We start from the raw sequence: 20,457 nt of genomic DNA, 5'->3' as shown, positions 1-20,457 counted from the left end.
TCTGTACGCCCTACTCGCCAGTGCAGTGCCGCGCCTCCGAGGCAGGCAACCCAACCTACAGCGTGCTGAGTGAAAGTAGGCGGGAACGAGAGTGAGAGGGTCGTGCAGTACGTTGGGTTGCCTGCGCGCGAGGGGCACCCTGAGGAGGCAGCGATCGCTGCTCTTCGGCCGCCCAGTGGGCCAGAAGCCCGGAGGGGGCGGCCAAAACTCTAGTCGCGTTTTTAAGCCCAGGATCGCTAGCCAGGACTTGGAAACTGAGCGTGTGACCGCCACCCAATGGATGACTCGTTCGGAGAGCAATCCGTTGGTGGGGTCACACGTTCGGTTCGAGTCCCACTTAGGGACTCTGCAGCTCAAAACGCGTCTACCATTTCGGCCGCCTCCACCGGGCTTCTGGCCCACTGTGCGGCACCCGCCCCCCGGGCGGCGGCGCAACTTTTTGCTCGCCAAGGTCGCAGCGTCTGAAGGCGCGTCGCCCACAGCTGCTGTCGCCACGGCAAGTTTCACCGGCACTCGCCAAACTTGTCGCGCCAGAGTGATTGCGCTGTATAAGCAAGGCATTTTGCTCGTGTTGGAAGACTTCGCCGGGGAAACAGTGGCGGCGCCCGAGACGCGGCGGAAACACCGCCAAAAATACAACCTCCGGTCGCCGGGGGGAATTGATTTTGCTTCCGGAGGAGCAAAAAGACAAAACAAAAGCAAAAAAAAAAAAAAAATTTTGCTCCCTGCTGTGATTTTCTCGTTTTAAAAGACTTTGCTGTCGTGATGGTCGTGTCGCTGTTGTCCGGGCGCTGTTTATCCGACATCAAGTTGAGTTGCACGCGGTAAAAAGACAACGAAGCGATCGCTTCGGAATATGAAAAAAACGAAGGCGTGAACATACTTCATATAATGAAGCAAAATCCTTCGCAAAACGAAGCAGTTCCACAATGCCCGCCTTTTTTTCGTCGTTACGTAGCGGAAGCTTCGTCAACTTTCGACGGTATGGCAAACAAGTGGTATTTTGGAGAAACTTTTTGTTCGCTGCTCCAAAAACCGTGATTCCAAGCGCTCAAAACAATGCAGTACGGTCTCGAGTACAGTGCGATGCTTTGAGACATCGCACCTGACGTGCGACGCGTCCCGAATAACTCCAATGCCGATGCATGGGAAGGCATCGCACATCAGGTGGAAGGTGCAAAAGCAATGCACCAATCATCGTTGCGATGCAAACGGGGTACAAAGCATGGCGCTGACCAATCGACGCCATCGATTCTCAGTGAAGCCAATTGAATAACTGATGCACGAATCCTCGCGTGCAGACAGATTCCGAGAGTCGTTTTCGTCACTCTGTCTCGCTCACACTGATTGAGACTCATCATTGAGTGTCCCGTAAAGGTATGAGAGGGCGAGAGAGAGAGAGAGAGAGAGAGAGAGAGAGAGAGAGAGAGAGAGAGAGAGAGAGAGAGCGGAGAGAGAGAGGAGAGAGGAGAGGAGGAGAGAGAGAGAGAGAGAGAGAGAGAGAGAGAGAGAGAGCAAAACGACTCCCAGAATTATTGTCGGTCCACTGGAAGGCTAGGCCCTAGCCATCCCTTGCTAGGCCCTAGCCGCTAGGGCCTAGGGCTGGGAAGTGTAACGTATGAACGGAGAGCCTCACGTTGTCCAGCTCCTTCTGCAGGTCGCACTCCGGCATGTCCGGCAGCACGGCGCTCATGGCGGTGGTGAAGCTGGAGGACGCGCTGGAGGCCGCGCTGGAGGCCGCGTTCCACGCCGCCACCGTCGCGTTGCGCAGCTCCAGGCACTTCTCGTAGCTCATGGTGGCCTGGGGGACACGCTCAGTTAGCGGTCTTGCTGGACACACACTGTGCAGTGTGCACTCCACACTCCACACTTGAAATGCACCGGTGTGGAAGTTGCAGTCTCCGCACTTGGAAGTGCAGTTTGCAGTCTCAATCAACACTTCAAGTGTGGAGTTCTCCACGTTATCAACATGCCAAGAGATAGGAGCTCCACACCTGGAGTGTGGAGACTGCAAACTCCACGCGTACAGGAGTGGAAAAGTAATCCGCACCAGGAAGTGAGGTCTCCACACTTGGGTTCGAGGGGTCCCCTTCAAAAGATCTTATCTGGGCGTTCCCCCCAAGAGAATCTTATCTTAAACGCAGGTGAATTTCACTCAGTTTGATCACTTGATACAGCTACCAACGGCTACCAATCAATGTAATTTGTGATTTAATGCACTTAAACCTGAAGATAAAAGACCAAAGAAACCAATAGTGCATGTAGAAATATATTCTGCTTCCTCTCGTATCCATCCTCAACAATCAAACTGAGAGAAACTCGCCTGAATTTAAGATAAGATTCTCTTGGGGGGAACGCCCAGATAAGATCTTTTGAACAGGACCCCTCCAGTTTGACAGTGTCCTCCCTCTGCCTGGCCGGGCCATGTCTCGGTGGCCCCTTACGTCAACATCCGAATCCGCTTATCTCGCAGCGCTACGGACCCCCGTCTGGATAGCGGCGGAATCGCGGCGGAGTGGAGGATGAGGCCCGAGGGCACTCGGCCTCTCCACGCATCAGGCACACGCGCAGAACTCTGCTCTTGTGGGGATTTGCAAACTCTGCACTTCCAAGGGTGCGGACTGCACATTCTATGCCTCCGAATATCAAGCGTGGAGCTCCGTAGGGTAAACTATACAGTTATCGGCAGGGGTACAGTTATCGTCATCTCGGCGAATGATTGGGTCCTGCTCTGCAAGTACGCGTCCGTTAGTGATGCGGCCAATGCAGGTCGCTAGAGACACCTTTTGAGCATGCAGGACCGAGACAGCATCGCGTTTGATTGAGCATGTCAGCCAACAGAGCCACGTTTCTAGTCAAGTGCAGAATGAGGCCGCTTCGGCCACCCGTTCCTATCTTCTATGATAAGAACAGGGGTTCAATCTTTCGTTAAATTCGTGAATGTGGGCCGGCAGAAACTATTCTCTTTGCCAGGTTCCTTCTCCTCATCTATTGAAGAGGGCATACTGTGCTTGGTGCACAGAAATTCCTCTTGCTTGCCCTCATTCGGGGGGTGCCGATAACTGCACCAGAGAAATCACCGCAAACACGGTTATCGTCAGGGTGGCCTCAAACTTCACTGGTGTTTCCGGCGTCGTCCGGGAGTTAATATTCTGATGCATTATGACCGTAGGAAGACCCCTGCCAAATTTGAATGAAATCGGACCACTTTTTCCCAGTGATCTACGTGATTTAGGAAATGTCCTCCTCGGCGCTTTGAAAGGTTGTCTTTTTCGCAGCTCATGGTGCTAGTTGTCCGTTCGTCTAAAATGAAGGGCGCAAGAGGCATAACAGAAGGGAGAGGGGGTTCGTGACATGCTGAGGGGTGATATAGAGTGTCTGTGACGACTGTTAGAAATTTTCGTCACTTTCGGTCATGTTTTGCCTTTTTGGCGAGCGATAGCGAGCCCCGAGGGGGAAAGCACTCGCGTAATAGTCGGGTCACTCTGTCCGTAATAGCACGCGTAATAGTGTGCGTAATAGTAGCGTAATAGCTGAAATTCTCAAAATTTGATTTATTTTAGGGGTTTTTTGGTCTGTTTTCAGCTAAATCGCTATATTTGGAGGCGTAATGGAGCGTTATAGGCGTAATAGTCGGGTCGCAGGTTTTAGGAGTGATTTCCCCCTCGGCGAGCCCATGCCGTGTTTGGGGGTACCAAAAAGTGACTGGTCGTGCGTCTGTCTGTCTGTCTGTCTGTCTGTAACTCACTCACGTTTCTCAGCAACTACCGCACAAATAGTTTCAAAATTTCGCACCGGAAGGCTCCTAAATCTCCCCCAGGGGGAGTTTATCTTATATTCACGATTACTATTGTTTGAAATATTCAAAACATCTTTTTGAATTAGGTTCTTAGCGTGGTTAGGTTGGCAGTGGTTGGCAGCTCGTAGCAATTTTTCATACTTGCGGCCGCGACTCTCAAATACGGGACCTGGCAAAACATTGGCAAATAAAACAAACTAAAGAGCAGAAGGGCTTAGAAGTGAGTACGGTCATAGTTTTTCGATATTTTAGAATGATTGAAACCCCTCCGGAGTGTCAACTCAGTGAAATACGGAAAATGAAAGTGACAATTATTACGCGTTTCGTCCGTCCATCCACCCCCTCCCCTCCCCAGCTACAGGGGAAATGTTTTAGTCAGTGGAGTGTGTTTGATAATTGCAAGAATGATTTGGTCTTTTTAACCTTTGTGAGTGTATTTCCATTTATATTCTCAGACACTATATTTTTTAGTTGTTTGCTTTCCTCAATTACAAGTTAGAAAATATATTAATACATTCTATGAGTACAAACCAGATGCTAATCTTGCCAAAATAAATAGTCTTTGCTGACTCCTGGCACTGATTCTGGGAAAAGGCTTCATTGCAATGCTGTGAGTTTACTATAGTACTAACCTTAAAGAAAACCATATGATGAGTGAGTGTAGCGCATTCAAGGTTTGACATTGACATCAGATTCAATGAGACGATTCACTGACTTGGTCATATGATTTCATGTGACGATTCTTTTAACTTAATCATACATTGTCTGCGACAACTGGTAATTTGTGTTGGTCATGGTTTGAGTTGGCTTTTTTTTTTATTTACTCAGAATGTTAGGTAAATACTTTTGCTAAACTGTTTCAAAGATTAAATAACACACCATGACTATCATTATGAATAAGCTAAACTTGCGTTTAGCAATAAGTGGCCTCGACATTGGATTCTATGAAACGATTCATTGGATCTGACAGAAGGTCTTCTCCGTAAAGTAGTTGAAATCAGCCTGCCTGTAAATATGTCTCTTTTTAATTAATGCAGATAAATCAATATAGTTTAATCCACTAGTTTAAACTAAAAGGGAGAAAGGCTTTTTAGGTATTACTAATATTATTGCGTATTCATAAGTTCAGTAACAAGGAGATATCGAATGGTAAATGAAATATTTGTGAATCGTATTAAGCAATTCAATGCTGGCTGTTAAATGTTACTCGACTGAGTAACAGGGTCAGGGTTCATGGCATGACACCATGAACAGGAAACGCTCTTAAAAAACCTAACAACTGAAGACCCATACTTTCAACTAGAATTACATGATTTAGGACCAAAATTTCCTCGGTGTTTCATTGCTTCCTGCAGTATTTGGTGTGCTGATCACAAAAATGACTTCCAATTTCATCCCAGACCTTTACTTTTCCAAATATTTACCAATTTTGGACCAAAATTTTTGCATCGAGTTTTACATAGTTTCCTGCAGTTTTTGGTGTGCTGATCACGAAAATGACTTCCAATTTCATCTCAGACCTTTACTTTTCCAAATATTTACCAATTTCGGACCAAAATTTTTACATCGAGTTTTACATAGTTTCCTGCAGTTTTTGGTGTGCTGATCACGAAAATGACTTCCAATTTCATCTCAGACCTTTACTTTTCCAAATATTTACCAATTTCCGACCAAAATTTTTACATCGAGTTTTACATACTCTACAAATCAAAGAGTGTACATGGTACGCTCTAACTGGAGCATGCCTGCAAGCACGCTCTAACTAGCGCATGCCTGCCAAGCATGCACTAACTAGTGCATACATGCCATGTACACGATAACTGAACCGTACATTTACTGCATAAGGGATAGGGAGTTTTCTGCATCAGGAAGCGTGTACATGGCATGTATGCACTAGTTAGTGCATGCTTGGCAGGCATGCGCTAGCTAGAGCGTGCTTGCAGGCATGCTCCAGTTAGAGCATACCATGTACACTCTTTGATTTGTAGAGTAGTTTCCTGCAGTTTTTGGTGTGCTGATCACGAAAATGACTTCCAATTTCATCCCAGGCCTTTACTTTCCCCAAAATTTACCAATTTGTGACCAAACTTTTAAAATTGAGTTTCACATTGACCCTGTATTGGCCTTACTTTGCATATATATTCTTCACCATCTTCTACAAGAATACAGACGCATCGCTCGCCTACTACGCGCCCAAACAAAACGGCGCGTACCCCTAGTTAACAAGGGGTGCCGATAACTGTCTTAAAGGGTGCCGATAACTGTATTTTGGCTTCCGGTAACTGTGTTTTTGGTAACCTTTTTCTCACGTTAAATAAGAGCGTCACAAAAAGTTTTTGGTGAAATCTTTGTCAGCCACTTCGTTGTCTAGATCCTTCTGAGGTGTCTGAAACAAGTCGCACGGGTCTTAGTTTCATAACCTACCCTAGAGGCCCTTGAAAAGAAAGCGATGCTCTTAAACTGACGGTAACTGTATAGTTTACCCTACACTTGGTTTTACATTGCCAGCGGTGGAGGCAGGTGACTGATACTCTAGACGCGTTTTGAGCTCCAGAGTCGCTAAACAGGACTCGGACCGAGCTTGTGACCCCACCAATGGATTCCCCTTTCAGAGCACAATCCATTGGTGGGGTCACACGTTCGGTCCGGTCCAAGTCCCATTTGGCGACTCTGGAGCTCAAAACGCGTCCGGGATTTTGACCACCTCCACCGGTCTTCTGGCAAATCCACTGCATACCTTGAAGCCGATGACGGAGAAGACGACGATGCCGGCGAACATGGACGTAAGGCAGTTGGTGAGCGACACCATGATGGCGTCGCGCGAGCAGTTGTTGTTGACGGGGTTGTAGGAGGAGAAGGCGATGAGGCCGCCGAAGGCCAGCCCCAGCGAGAAGAAGATCTGAGTGCCCGCCTCCAGCCACACCACCGGGTCCGAGAGCGTGTGCCACTGCGAGCCGAGAAGACGTCGTTTCACTTCACCAACTATCAAAGTCAACTAAAACCATCACCACAATTCACTCAAAAGTAGAAAGAAAGTCATTTAAAAACTGTCATCAAAGTCACCCAAACATTGTTATCAAAGTTATTGTTATCAAGGTTTAAACCTATCATGAAAATCAACTACAAACTGTCATCAAGACCAGGGAAAGACTGTCATCAAAATCAAGAAATAATATGATAAAAACCTACCAGAAACCATTTAAATCGACTGAAAACTTTCATCAAAATCAACTGAAAACTTTCATCAAAATCAACTAGGAAATTGTCCTAATCAACTACAAACTTTTCTAGATGAAACAAGAACTATCATCAAAATTACTGAAGAACTACCATTAGCATCGAAAAACTATTGAAATTCAACTAAAAACTGTCAAAATTAATGCAAGACTATCAAAATTAGCCAAACACTAAAATCAAAGTCGACTAAACAACACCGAAGTCAACAAAAAATCTTGTGGGCACGGTTTCACCTTCCCGGACCGAGAAGAGGAGGCAGGCTGTTTACACTGCAAACCTAACTGTCTACTTAGTACACACTTACAAATGCGTGCTTGCAAGTACACACTTACAAACGCATGCTTGGCCAAGTACACACTTACAAATGCATGCTTGCAAGTACACACTTACAAACGCATGCTTGACGCCGTATAACTCCATGCGTCAAGCATGCGTTTGTAAGTGTGTACTTGCAAGCATGCATTTGTAAGTGTGTACTTGGCCAAGCATGCGTTTGTAAGTGTGTACTTGCAAGCACGCATTTGTAAGTGTGTACTTAGTAGACAGTTAGGTTTGTAGTGTATCCTCTCACCTTGGGGGTGAACAAGTGTCGCAGCCCGTCCGTGCAGCCCTTGAGCGTGATGCCCCGGAAGAAGAAGATAATAAGCACCAGGTAGGGGAAGGTCGCCGTCACGTACACCACCTGCAAAGGAGGGGAGGGTGAGCACTCTGGGGAAAGACTTTGTCGAGCGGATCGAATCCGTTCGAATCGAAAAGTTCGATGCCTGCAACAACTGGAAGGTGGGTTGCTACGACCAGACACTCTAATGACAAAAAAAAAGAACTTTACTAAACAGACTTTGGCGCTCTCCAAGGGCTTAATGACTGAATGCCTCCGGATGGGCTTTAAAATTTTGCCTTTGCCTGAAGGTCCTATACTTACTTACTCACGCCCGCTCGCAAGGGCATGAGCCGATTCACGCCGTTCCAAAAGCGTAAATCGTTGACGGCCTGTTTCAGTGCCTTCCTTTTACCAGTGTTACGGTCGTGGCTACCAGTTTTGGTTGAAGTGAGGCGCACTTTCGGTTACAGCCAACGACTTAAGCGAATCAATTAGAGTTTAGTCGATTATTTACATATTTTTTCCGTGGGAAGGGAAAGGGAGATCACCGTCGCACGAGCTTATAGACCACACCTGGGACATGTCACACGCGTGGAGGAAAGAATGCTTGTCGCTTTCGGTATCCAGATCAGCCCGTGGCGACGAGGAGAGAGGGGAGAGGTGACAGGGGGGGTGCAAAATAGTGAAAAAATGCCTTTGTACGGTCGCAAAGTATGTGAATGACCGAGACTCGACGACGACTAGCATCGGCGCTCGCCTCTAGGGGCAAAAGGAGAGAGAAAAGAGGGAGGGGGAAGGGGAGGGGCACTGAGGGGCATGGGGAAAGGGGCGAGGGGATTTCCCGCGCCGCCGCCGTCCCCCTGTCACCGTGGACCCGCGCCATGTCGGCACGTCGCCTGTTTGCGGAACGCGCAGACGGCGATTCAATCGTCCCGCGGGGATGAGACGGGGAAAAACCGAGGGGATAACGACTTCGGGAATCCGGCTGACAGCAAAGTGGGAGGTAGTCCGGGGTAATCCGGGGTAATCCAGGAATTTTTTGGTTGTAATCCGGAGGTAATTTGGGGATAATCCGGGGTAATCCGGGGTAATCCAGGAATTTTTTGGTTGTAATCCGGAGGTAATTTGGGGATAGTCCGGGGTAATCCGGGGTAATCCGTAATCCAGCTGACACGAAATTTACCAGTCGTTACCCCCTCGGGAAAAACAGAGGCCCAATGGGAGGGTGTGGGGGCGGACAGAGACAGAGAACGGCGCACAGTGGGCCAGAAGACTGGTGGAGGCGGCCAAAATTCTAGACGCGTTTTGAGCTCCAGAGTCGCTAAATGGGACTCGAACCAAACGTGTGACCCCACCAATGGATTCCTCGTGCGGAGAGCAATCCATTGGTGGGGTCACACGTTCGGTTGGAGCCCCATTTAGTGACTGTAGCTCAAAACGTGTCCGGGATTTTGGCCGCCTCCACCGGTCTTCTGACCCACTGTGCGGCGTCGCCGCACCGCCGCCACCGCGCCCCGGACATAACACGAATAATTAGCAATCCGTCTTTTTGGAACGAAAGGATTTTCCATTGGCGCGCCGCGGCGGCCAGTTCTTTTATTGTGAAGCCAAGTTTGGACAACTCCACACTTCCTGTTGCGGAGTCCGCACTTCCTGTTGCGGAGTTTTTCTCTACACTGGACGTGTGGCGTTTGCAGTCTCCACGACTTGGAGTCAGGAGTAGGCAGTGGCGTGTGAAAATGGGGTTCCCTTTGGCCACTAGACAGCCACCTGGAAGGTAGGCAAATCGCGTCACATTCCCCCAGTAAGTAGGCAAAAAGCATGGCCTGACCCACCCCCTCCTCTTTTCAAAATTTCTGCGCACGCCACTGGGAGTAGGTCATGAAGCCCCGGTCTCTGGACATGGTGAAAACGTGGAGACCGCAAACTATGTTCTCGTTCGAGCAGATTTTGGAGTGCGGAGCTCTCCGCAGCTCGTTTCACAGAGCACGAGCCAGGCCGCGACAATGCGCTTTGTTTACATCGGATTGAAAGTAAATATGACTCTGTTTGTCGTGGCAGTATTGAAAATGGCGCGGAGCCAACGCGAGCTCGCATCTCTGGCGCCGAAACTCTGGCGCACCCTCACTGTGAAACAAGGTGTGGCGGACTAGCACACTCGAAACACGGAGGCGAAGAATTCGCGGACTCCGCACTTGGAAGATCTTCCAAAGGCGGAGAGTCTACAAATTCCACACCTCCGCATTTCAAGTGTGGCGTTCTTGGTTGTTTGGCGGGGCAGCTCACCTTCCCGGACGAGGCGATGCCCTTGATCATGCACATGTAGACCAGGATCCAGGCGATGACCAGTGCGATGCCGATCTTCCAGTTGAAGGCGTTGGGGCTGTTGATGTCCTCCGACACCATGAGCGTCGTGCGGTACCAGAAGTACTGCGTGGGGGTGGACGTCTGTTGGACAGAGGGTGTGTGAGAGTGAGTGAGAGAGAGAGAGAGAGAGAGAGAGAGAGAGGAGGAGAGAGAGAGGAGAGAGAGAGAGACAGAGAGAGAGACAGAGAGAGAGCGGAGAGAGAGAGAGAGAGAGAGAGAGAGAGAGAGAGAGAGAGAGAGAGAGAGAGAGAGAGAGAGAGAGGGAGAGAGAGAGAGAGAGCGGAGAGAGAGAGAGAGAGACAGAGAGAGAGACAGAGAGAGAGACAGAGAGAGAGAGAGAGGGCGAGATTCGTTGCGAATGGACGAAGGTTCCCTCGGCAATATATTTTTCAGAGGTACCTTCGTAAATGCCATAGATTTATTTTTGCAGTATGCGGTGAAAAGACCAACATGGATTCTGGTGGCAATCATGGTTCATTTCTTAGAGAGCCCGCCCCGTACCGCAATGGTCGGAGAATGGATTGATGGTTTCGGGTAAAGCTAGCACTCTGCGAACACGCTGCTTTCAGGGCTCAACTCGCGGCCCAGACCTCTCCCCACCTCCCTTTCCCCCGAAACCGCAAGCGGCCCATTCACTTGCCCGTCGTTGGCCGATTGGAGTCCCTGCAGCCTGACGTCCAGAGCGAGGTCTCGCCGGGTCTGTCTCTCCTGGTCTCTCTCACGGGGTGCCCAGACGGGATGCCCCACGAGAGCGAGATAGACACCTCCAACTCCCTTTCAGCCCACCCTATACACGTTGAAACCAATGTGAAGTCACATTCCCCGCGCCTGCCCGTGCGCACGCCCCCGGCTAGGCTCGCCGGCTCGCCGCCGGTGGCCCCCGGCACGCGGCGCCGCCGCGTGGGCTTCCATCGCAAGCTTTAGTGTCGATGAACTGGCAGGCCGTCGCGTCCGTGCCGGCCTGCTCTGTCTCTCTCGCACCTACACGCGACGCCCCCCTGAGTGCGAGAGAGACGTAGCGACGAAGACGACTCTCGGAATCTGTCTGCTCTCGACGAGCCAAGCAAGTCTGTCTGCTCTCGACCAGTCCCAATACGCCACGCCACTCGTTGCCGGCGAGGAGGAGAGAGAGAGAGAGAGAGAGAGAGAGAGAGAGAGAGAGAGAGAGAGAGAGAGAGAGAGAGAGAGAGAAAGAGAGAGAGAGAGAGAGAGAGAGAGAGAGAGAGAGAGAGAGAGGGAGATAGATAGATACACTGAGAATGAATTGGTCACCACCATCACCCTTTAAATGGGTGATGCAACTTCGTTGCCCAAATTTTGGTGACGAAAAATTCATCACCCGAAATTTGGTAACAGGCGTTTGGTCGCCCAAATTTGGGTAACGCCGTCGGCGACGCCGTGAGGTTCCCGATGGCGTCCTTCCGGGGCCACCACGATGGCCGGAGGCCTCAACGCCACATTGGGTCATCGTGGTGGCCCCGGAAGAGCGTCATCGGGGACCTAACGGCGTCGCCGACGGCGTTACCCAAATTTGGGCGACGATTTTATGACTGCCCAAAATTTGGTCACCGCGGGCTCGTCACCCAAATTTGGGCAACGGTGCGTGCGTTACCCAATGAAAGGGTGATGGTGGTGACTCTTTCATTCTCAGTGTAGAGAAAGAGAGAGACGGACGGACGGACAGACAGAGACAGACAGACAAACAGAGAGAGAGGGAGAAAGGCATATCGGCTGCCAGGACTTACCACGCATTCCGGCTCCAGAACGTAGGATCCATTCGGGAAGTACTTTTGAGGGCACTCTGCCCACGGCAGTTGGGATTGGAAACTCTGGCGGAAACAAACACAAAAGGAATTATTCATTGTCGGGATACTTTGAAGGATGGATTGCGAAAACTTTTTACGGAAAACGATTACACCGACTGGCGCCGTATAAGCTCGGAGCCCTAGGTTTCTCAGTGCAGTCACCTGGGCGAAGTAGAAGAGGCACCAGGCGATGATGGTGTTGTAGTACAACGCCACGTTGAAGGACACGACGGCCGAGGCGATGCCGATGCCGCCCAGGCGCGGAGACACCTGTGTGGCATTCGTAACAGTGTATCTACCGTGGCACACTAAACATTTTTGTACAAATTTTGTACGAGACATCACAGTTTTTTGTGCACACGAACTTTTCGTACAAATTTGTACAAAATTTTGTACAATTTTGTACAAAAATGGCGAAAAATGTGCATATTTTCGTACGAAAATTGTACGAAAATTTCGTGTGCACAAAAAACTATGATGTCTCGTACAAAATTGTACATAACAGTTAGTGTGGGGATTCCCAATGGAGATAGGTTATGTTCTGTTAGATGATCGCTCACCTGGTTCCACACGCCGATGGCGCCCTTGCGGAGGCGCTGCCCGATGGCCAGCTCCAGGTAGAAGATGGGGATGCCCTCGATGCACAGCATGATGAAGTAGGGGATGAGGAAGGCCCCTGGGAACAGAAAGAATGCAGGGTAAAAAAGTTGTGACATTCGTACACAACAGCATGGGATTGCTTGTGAAGCCTGTGAAGATACGTTGTCCTGTCAGATGATCACTCAAATGGTTTTTCCAGGATCTTCCTAAAAATCACGTACGGCTCTACTTTCGACATCCGTTGAGGGAACCGGAAACCCTTTTTACCGTGTGCACTGTGAAGTGTGAAATGCGAAAGTGGGGACTTCGCAGTCGCCGCACTTGGAAGTGCAGAGTTTTGCAGTCTCCACACTTCCAGTGTGGGAGTTCTCCGCGTCTGCACCTTGCCTAGAGACAGGGGCTCTGTTGGCCACTCCACACTTGAAGTGGAGGCTGTGAACTCCACGCGCCTAAGTGTCGAGAATTATTGCGCTCACTGTTATTCAACGAATGTGACGTCACATTCGTTGAATAACAGTGCATCAGGAAGTGTGGGGTCCTCGACAGTGCGGGCAGGACGGACTCCGGATGTCGTTTTCGCCGCCCTGTCTCTCTTGCACCTGCACGGGACGCCCCGCGAGTGTGAGAGGTACGGACCGACGAAAACGCCTCTCGGAATCAGTCTCAAGCGCGGGTCCGGGGGGGGGGGATATATATATATATATATATATATATATATATATATATTATATATAATATAAAATATATATATATATATATGATTATATATATATATAAGAAGAGAGAGGGGAGAGAGAGAGAGAGAGAGAGAGAGAGAGAGAGAGAGAGGAGAGAGAGAGAGAGAGAGAGAGAGAGAGAGAGAGAGAGAAAGAGAGAGAGAGAGAGAGAAAGAACAATTGCCCTCCCCCCTAGATAGCCGCCTGAAAGGTAGGAAAAAAGCACCACATTGCCCCTGTAAGTAGGCAAAAAGTGCTACTTTGACGCCCCCCTTTGGGCCGACTCTGGATCCGCCACTGATCAGTCTGCAGGAATGCCTGGCCAGGCCGACGGGCGGGGGCGCCTCGCGAGGCCTGTCAGTCTTCCGGACTCTTTGAACGGCAGGGCGGGGGAGGCGCAGATGACGTTCTCTGCACTGCGTCTGACGGCCCAGCGGTGGAGGCCGACGTTTCCCCCGGCCGGCCGGACAGGCCGACGGGCCGACGGCGGGGGCCTGCTGCAGGCCGGGCACTCTCATTTCAGAAACGTGACAACACGTTAAAACGAAAGTAGCGAAATGTCACCTGTCCTTTCCACGGATGCCACATTCGTTTTAAAGTAAAACAGCGATGAGTTATAGCGTTGTGCCACACTCCAACAAATGAGACGTGATGCTTAATAAGGCACGTGACATCTTGTCACGTTCGTTTCAACACGATGTCCGACGATGTCTCGTTTCTGGAGTGAGAGTATGAAACAGGCCGGCCCGTCTGGCACCCGTTGAGCGCTCTGCAAGACTGGCCTTACAGTGGGCAAGAAGACCGGCGGAACTCGAACCGAACGTGTGACCCCACCTATGGGAGAGAGAGAGAGAGAGAGAGAGAGAGAGAGAGAGAGAGAGAGAGAGAGAGAGAGAGAGAGAGAGAGAGAGAGAGAGAGAGAGAGAGAGACAGACAGGCAGACAGACAGACAGACAGACAGACAGACAGACAAACAGACAGACAGACAGACAGACAGACAGACAGACAGGCAGACAGACAGACACACTAAATATTTTTGTACAAATTTTGATCGAGACATCACAGTTTTTTTTTGTGCACACGCACTTTTCGTACAAATTTGTACAAAATTTTGTAAAATTTTGTGCAAAAATTGCGAAAAATGTGCAGTTTTACATTGAAAAATTGTACGAAAATTTCGTGTGCACCAAAAACTGTGATGTCTCGTACAAAATTGTGCATAACATTTAGTGTGGACAGACAGAGACACAGACAGACGGACAGACAAACAGACAGACAGACAGACAGACAGACAAACAGACAGACAGACTGACAGACTGACAGACTGACAGACAAACAGACAGACAGACAGACAGACAGGTAGACTGACAGACTGACAGACAGGCAGACAGACAGACGGACGGACAGAAAGACAGACTGACAGACTGACAGACAGACAGACGGACGGACAGACGGACGGACAGAAAGACAGACCGACAGACGCACTGACAGACAGACAGACAGATAGACAGACAGACAGACAGATAGACTGACAGACAGACAGAGAGAAGAGAGATAGAGAAAGCGCCGCCGTTTCGAGACCGTCTGATCGGGGATCGGGGCTTCGCCATGCTTCGCCTTTTCGCCTTGCGTCGCCAGGCTGCACCGTCCGTGCAGCAACAAACGGGACCCTTGATGTGTCCGTCGATGAGTCCTTGAGAGTCGTCGGGCTTGGCGGCGGCCCGGCGGGGACGGCGGAACTTCCCTGCAGGACGGCCTAGCCGGCTTGCTGGAAATAAGCGTCCTCGGTCTGGAGGGCTCGGCTCTCGGCTCTGATCCATGCCTGCTTTGTGCTTTGTACACTGTGCCCGCGTCCCCTGTGCGCTGCGGCGTCAGGAGAGGGGAAGAGAGGGGAATTCTCCGCACGCTTAAGACCTTTCCGAAGAATTTCTCTTTGAACGCTTGCGTACTGCTCAAAATACTTTATTGTCATCACTGTCAAAGCAAGTGTGGAGAGATCCACACCCACTGGTGCGGAGCAATTCTCCACTCTTGGACGTGTGGTGGAGCTTGCAGTGTCCACGCTTCAAGGTGTGGCTACTCTGCAAACTCAACAGTGTGCTCAGCACACTCTGTTCAGCGTGTACTCACAAGTACACTCCGACAAGAGTGTACTCAGATGAGTACACTCCAACGAGAGTGTGCTTAGATGAGTACACTCTGATGGGAGTGTGCCTGGTGGATGCGTACACTCTCACGAGGTGAGCTCAGATCCTGGAAATACATGCAGAGTACACGCTCGTGGGAGAGTGCTCGTGAGCACATGCTGAAGCTAGTGTTCTCGTGAGTGCACGCTAAAGAGAGTGTACTGAGTACACTCTCGAGTTTGCCCGGTAAAAACGGTACCTGATTTTCCCAGGAATTCCCTGGAAATCGCCTTTGTCTTTACCACAGGTTTCGTGGGAAAACCAGGTACCGTTTCTGCCGTGTGCAGTGCACTGCAAGCTCTGCACTTCCAAGTGCGGTGACTGAAAATTCCACCCTTGGTTCACAGTGAGGCAATGTTAACTCTCTGTTGTTGCGCCCAAAGAGCGCTTTGATTACTTCCCGTAATTACTTCACCTCAGCTTTCGCAGCAGGGCTCAAAGTGTTGCGCTGACTCGACTCGTGCCGTTCCAGACACATCGGCGCCGATAAAGTGAAAAATAATTATCTCCATGTTTACACATTTTGCCGGCGTGCCCTGAGCGCGGCCGGGGAGGGAAAGCCGACCGGAGCCGATACGGTTCGCAGGCCGAGTCCGAGGACCGCGTTTTCGCCGCGCCGTCTCTCTCGCACCTGCACGAGACGCCCCGTGGGTGGGAGAAAGACAGAGCGACAGTCAGCCTGCTGCAGCGGGCAGCCCCCCTCCCCCCCCTTCCCCCGGGTCTACCCCCGCCGGCTCGCCCTTGGCGCTGCCTTTCATACTGAATGGGGCGCATATTGCGACGTTACCCCCGCCGCCCCCTAGGCCGCCCCCAACCCCCGTCCGCTCCCGCCGGCAGATCTGGAACCCCGAACACACAAACTCACTACGGGCGGCCACGCCGACGCTCGCCCGATTGGGGCCGACGGCAGAAAATATATATTTATAGATATCAGGACGGCGAGCGCGCCGGACAAAAGGAGCTCTGCTCTCCTTCGGCCGGCGGGACGCAGACGTCGCGACCTGCCCAGGCCAGACGGCGAGACGACAACTTTCTTCCGAGAAACTCGCTCCAAGTGTCGCGACGGCAAAAATGGGGAGGGCTAAGCCGCCGCGGGGATGGCCTCCTTAGCGAGAGGCTACGCACAGTGGGCCAGAAGCCCGGTGGAGGCGGTCGAAATCCCGGACGCGTTTTGAGCTCCGCAGTCGCTGAAATGGGACTCGAGCCGAACGTGTGACCCCACCAATGGACTGCTCTCTGAACGAGGAATCCATTGATGGGGTTACACGTCCGGTTCGAGTCCCGCTTAACGACTCTGGAGCCCAAAACGCGAGTAGGGTTTTGGCCGCCTCCACCGGTCTTCTGGCCCACTGTGCGTCGACTTGGACGATTGGCGACTGCTGGTGTACTCACCGCCGCCGTTCTTCTGCGCCAGGTAGGGGAAGCGCCAGACGTTGCCGAGGCCGACGGCGTAGCCGATGGTGGCCAGCAGGAAGGTGAGCTTGCTGTCCCACGACTCGCGCTCCTCCTCGCCGCCCTCCGGCTTGAACATGGCCTTGCCCTCCGCCGAGCCCGCCAGCTTGCTGGCCGACGTCACCTTGCCGATCTGCAACAACGCGCTCAGCCTATCTCTCTCGCACTCATGGGGTTACCCCGAGGGGTTAACGACTTCGGGAATCCGGCTGACAGCAAATTGGAAATCCGTAATCCGGATAATCCGAAATTTTGAGGTAATCCGGGGTAATCCGGGAAAATTTTGAGGTAATCCGGGGTAATCCTGCTAAATCCAAAGGTAATCCGGGATTTTTTTGTTGTAATCCAGAGGTAAGTTGGGGGTAATCCGGGGTAATCCGTAATCCTGCTGACACGAGATTTTGCAGTCGTTACCCCCTCGGGTTCCCCGCTCAGGTGCGAGAGAGACAGAGCGACAAACTCGGCCTCAGCCTGCCGGCTGCCGGCCGATGTCACCTTGAGGATCCATGCAAAAACAACGAGCGTACCGTCAACTGGCACACTGATTCCGAGGGTCGATTCGCTCTGTCTCTCTCGCACTCGTGCGGCGCCCCGCATAAGTGCAAGAGAGAACAAAGCGACGACACAGGCTGTCGAGAGCTCCTGAAAGGCTCCCGTTTGGAAACAGCCTGCTGTCGTTGGTGTGCGCCTGCGCGTGCACCGAGGGGGTAAAGACTGGTAAATTTCGTGTCAGCCGGATTACGGATTACCGCGGAATACCCCGGATTACCCCCAAATTACCTCCGGATTACAACAAAAAGAAATCCTGGATTACCTTTGGATTGAGCAGGATTTACCCCGGATTACCTCAAAATTTCGGGTCATCTGGATTACGGATTACCAATTTGCTGTCAGCCGGATTCCCGAAGTCGTTACCCCCTCGGCGCGCACTCGAACCCTGGACGTGTTGTATGCCGTGACCATGCACTGTCAAACCAAGTGTGGCGAGAGGAGAACTCCTGCACTTCCTGGTACAAAAAGATTCTCCACACTTTGGGCTATAGTGGAGTTTGCAGCCTCGACGAGTGGAGTAGCTCACCACAGGGCCCTCTTGGCCTTGTGCAAAAGGTGAAAAACTCCCACTCTGGGAATTCCACAGTGTGCACCCTCGCCCTCCTGGTCATGACTCCAGGTGGTCCCCGTCACTCTTGCACCCCAACGGAGAAAGATGCTCCTGGAGTGCGAGAGAGACAGAGCGCCAATGTGCGGAATCATCCGGCCGTGAGTACTCCTCCGCCTAGCCCCGCCTAGCGGTGGCGCTCGTTCCAGGGCTTGGGCAGGAATCGCGCGCGAGATTGCGACTGCTACACTGGTAAAATATGAAGCAGAAATGCAAAATTTTATCGTAAAATTTCGATTCTGTTTTTAAAATTAAGAGTTTAGGTTGTCGGGACATTGACGTTTTATTTTTGTTTCTAAAATTAAGAGTTAAGGCCCTCGTAATATTGACGTTTGTTAATTTCACGGATCTTGTCGTTACTGAATTTTAATTTTTAAAATTACGATGGTATTTGTAGAGATTTCTGGTGTGAAATTACGACTTTTTGTAACACTGTACTTGTGCTTGAAGCCGAGCGTAGCAACTGCCACGCTTCACACTAAATTCTTGTGGACTTTTTTATGCATAGTTATGCATGCTCAGAAACGTCCATATGTTATGCATAATATTATGCATCACTGTGTACATTTTATGCAGGAAGATGCATAAAATGTACACAGTGATGCATATTTTATACATAACATATGGACGATTCTGAGCATGCATAACTATGCATAAAAACTGCGTCTTTATGCATTTAAAAAGTCCATAAGAATTTAGTGTGTTCGAGAATGGCGCCAAAGCCCGCCTGTTCCGCGCTATCAGTGCACCTCTAAGTGTCTCTCAATGAAATTTGAGCTATATGATACAGTGAATTCAGCGCAAGCATAATATTAAGGATAATTTCTCCTTGATGCGAATCTTTTATGGATTTTCATTGGAAGATACGCACGAAAAAAGGAATTCGTTGACCCAACGAAGACGTTGGTTCCGTGATAACCGAATAAAAATTTATCTGAGTAACGAAAGTTTACGACAAACAATCCGTTGGCGGAGCCAAAAAAGTTAGTTGGAGAGACAAAATCATGAATTTGTTCCCTCGACTGTTTTTTTTGTTGCGCTAACAGATTGTTTTAGTTTTACTAACAAAAATTTCGTAACTCAAACAAATTTTTCGTCACAGAAAAAAATTTTTTCGGCTCTCACGGAACCATCAACAACGTACTTTTTCCTTGGGTCAACGAATTCCTTTTTTCCGTGCGAAGCAAAATCTTCGTAATACGAAGAAAAATGACCTCCGTTTTGCTTGCGCTATTTCCTTCCTATTGTGGGAAATTCCATCGTATGTAGAGTGTGCCACTCGTGTAAATCTTGTCCGAATGTCAGAAACCTGTCTGAAAACCTGATCAAAATTCGCGCACCACTGAAAGCTGAAAACACCTCCTGACATTCTGTAGAACTCAAACCATCAATTTCAGAGTAATTTTTCAGAATTTCAGCTTTTAGAGGTGCTCGAATTTTGGCCAGGATTGCAGACATGTTTCTGACATTCTGACAAAATTTACACGAGTGGTGTCAAGTGTGACGCTGCCGGTGGCCCACCTTGCTGCCGGGGCTGGAGTCGTCGAAGGCGGCGTTGGTGGCGCCGTACGCGCGGCTGCTGGAGGCGCCGTTCTCCACGACGAGGCGGCCCCGCATCTCCTTCATCTCGAGGCGGTCCAGCGAGCGCTGCGGGTTGAGGTCGCGCGACGACTGGCGCCGCACCAGGTGCGCCGTGTTGGCCATGGCGGTGCTGCCCCGCGGCGTGTCGGCCCCGGACTCTGCGGCAGGGCGGGCAACAGTGGACCAGAAGACCGGCGGACTCTCATCCCAGGAACGTGACATCACGTAGAAACGAACGTGACAAACTGTCACGTTCGCTTGAGCATTGTGTCACATTCGTTCGGGTGTGAATTGGCCGAAAATCAGCTCGTTCACATTCAAACGAACGTGACACAATGCTCAAACGAACGTGACACTTTGTCACGTTCGTTTCAACGTGATGTGACGTTCCTGAAATGAGAGTGTGGATATCGGCCATAAATTGGCTTGTTCACTTTCAAACGAATGAGACACAATGCTCAAAAGAACGTGACATTTTGTCACGATCGTTTCAACGCGATGTCACGTTCCTGGAATGAGAGTGTGGAGGCGGCGGAAATGCCAGACGCGTTTCGAGCTCCAGAGTCGCTGAACGGGACTCGAACCGAACGTGTGACCCTACCGATGGATTCCTCGTTCGGAGAGCTATCCATTGTGGGGTCACACGTTGGGTTCGCGCTCGTCGCGTGGGTGTCGCGCTTCGCACTACAAGCCCGACTGCGGCAGCTCCACTCACCTGGCGGTGTGGTCGCCTACGCCACGCGCTGCCCCTCCGGCCGACGCATGCTGCAACACGAGAAAAGGGACACGTCAAGCGGGGACACTACACTGCAGTGGTGACGGGGCACTGAGCCGCGCAGACAAGAGTAGGCCTCTGCGTGTTGCATTGGATTTCCTTTGTCCGCTCTGATTCAGTATTCGACGCGGAGAGCTTCTATACAAATGCACCGGGTGGCTGCGCGCTCTCTAGGCCGG

At 50.7% G+C, this 20,457-nt stretch overlaps 1 protein-coding gene across 1 annotated transcript in view; it reads right to left on the bottom strand.

The window, feature by feature from the left end:
* Nucleotides 1–19,646, bottom strand: part of LOC117651396 (sodium-dependent neutral amino acid transporter B(0)AT3) — a 30,688-nt gene extending 11,042 nt beyond the window's left edge. The window contains exons 1-9 of the mRNA XM_034395415.1: nucleotides 19,444–19,646; nucleotides 16,704–16,896; nucleotides 12,370–12,485; nucleotides 11,972–12,079; nucleotides 11,750–11,833; nucleotides 9,924–10,085; nucleotides 7,608–7,718; nucleotides 6,537–6,746; nucleotides 1,637–1,801 (exon numbers count right to left, since the gene is read on the bottom strand). Coding sequence (XP_034251306.1) covers nucleotides 1,637–1,801; nucleotides 6,537–6,746; nucleotides 7,608–7,718; nucleotides 9,924–10,085; nucleotides 11,750–11,833; nucleotides 11,972–12,079; nucleotides 12,370–12,485; nucleotides 16,704–16,896; nucleotides 19,444–19,626 — 1,332 coding nt within the window. The 5' untranslated portion in view covers nucleotides 19,627–19,646. The remainder of the gene's footprint in view (nucleotides 1–1,636; nucleotides 1,802–6,536; nucleotides 6,747–7,607; nucleotides 7,719–9,923; nucleotides 10,086–11,749; nucleotides 11,834–11,971; nucleotides 12,080–12,369; nucleotides 12,486–16,703; nucleotides 16,897–19,443) is intronic.
* Between the last annotated feature and the right edge of the window lie 811 nt (nucleotides 19,647–20,457).

Source organism: Thrips palmi, unplaced genomic scaffold, assembly GCF_012932325.1.
Source record: "Thrips palmi isolate BJ-2018 unplaced genomic scaffold, TpBJ-2018v1 HiC_scaffold_5, whole genome shotgun sequence".
Taxonomy (NCBI): Eukaryota; Metazoa; Arthropoda; class Insecta; order Thysanoptera; family Thripidae; genus Thrips; species Thrips palmi.
The sequence above is the reverse complement of the archived record's forward strand: the minus strand, read 5'-3'. Positions and strand labels throughout refer to the sequence as shown.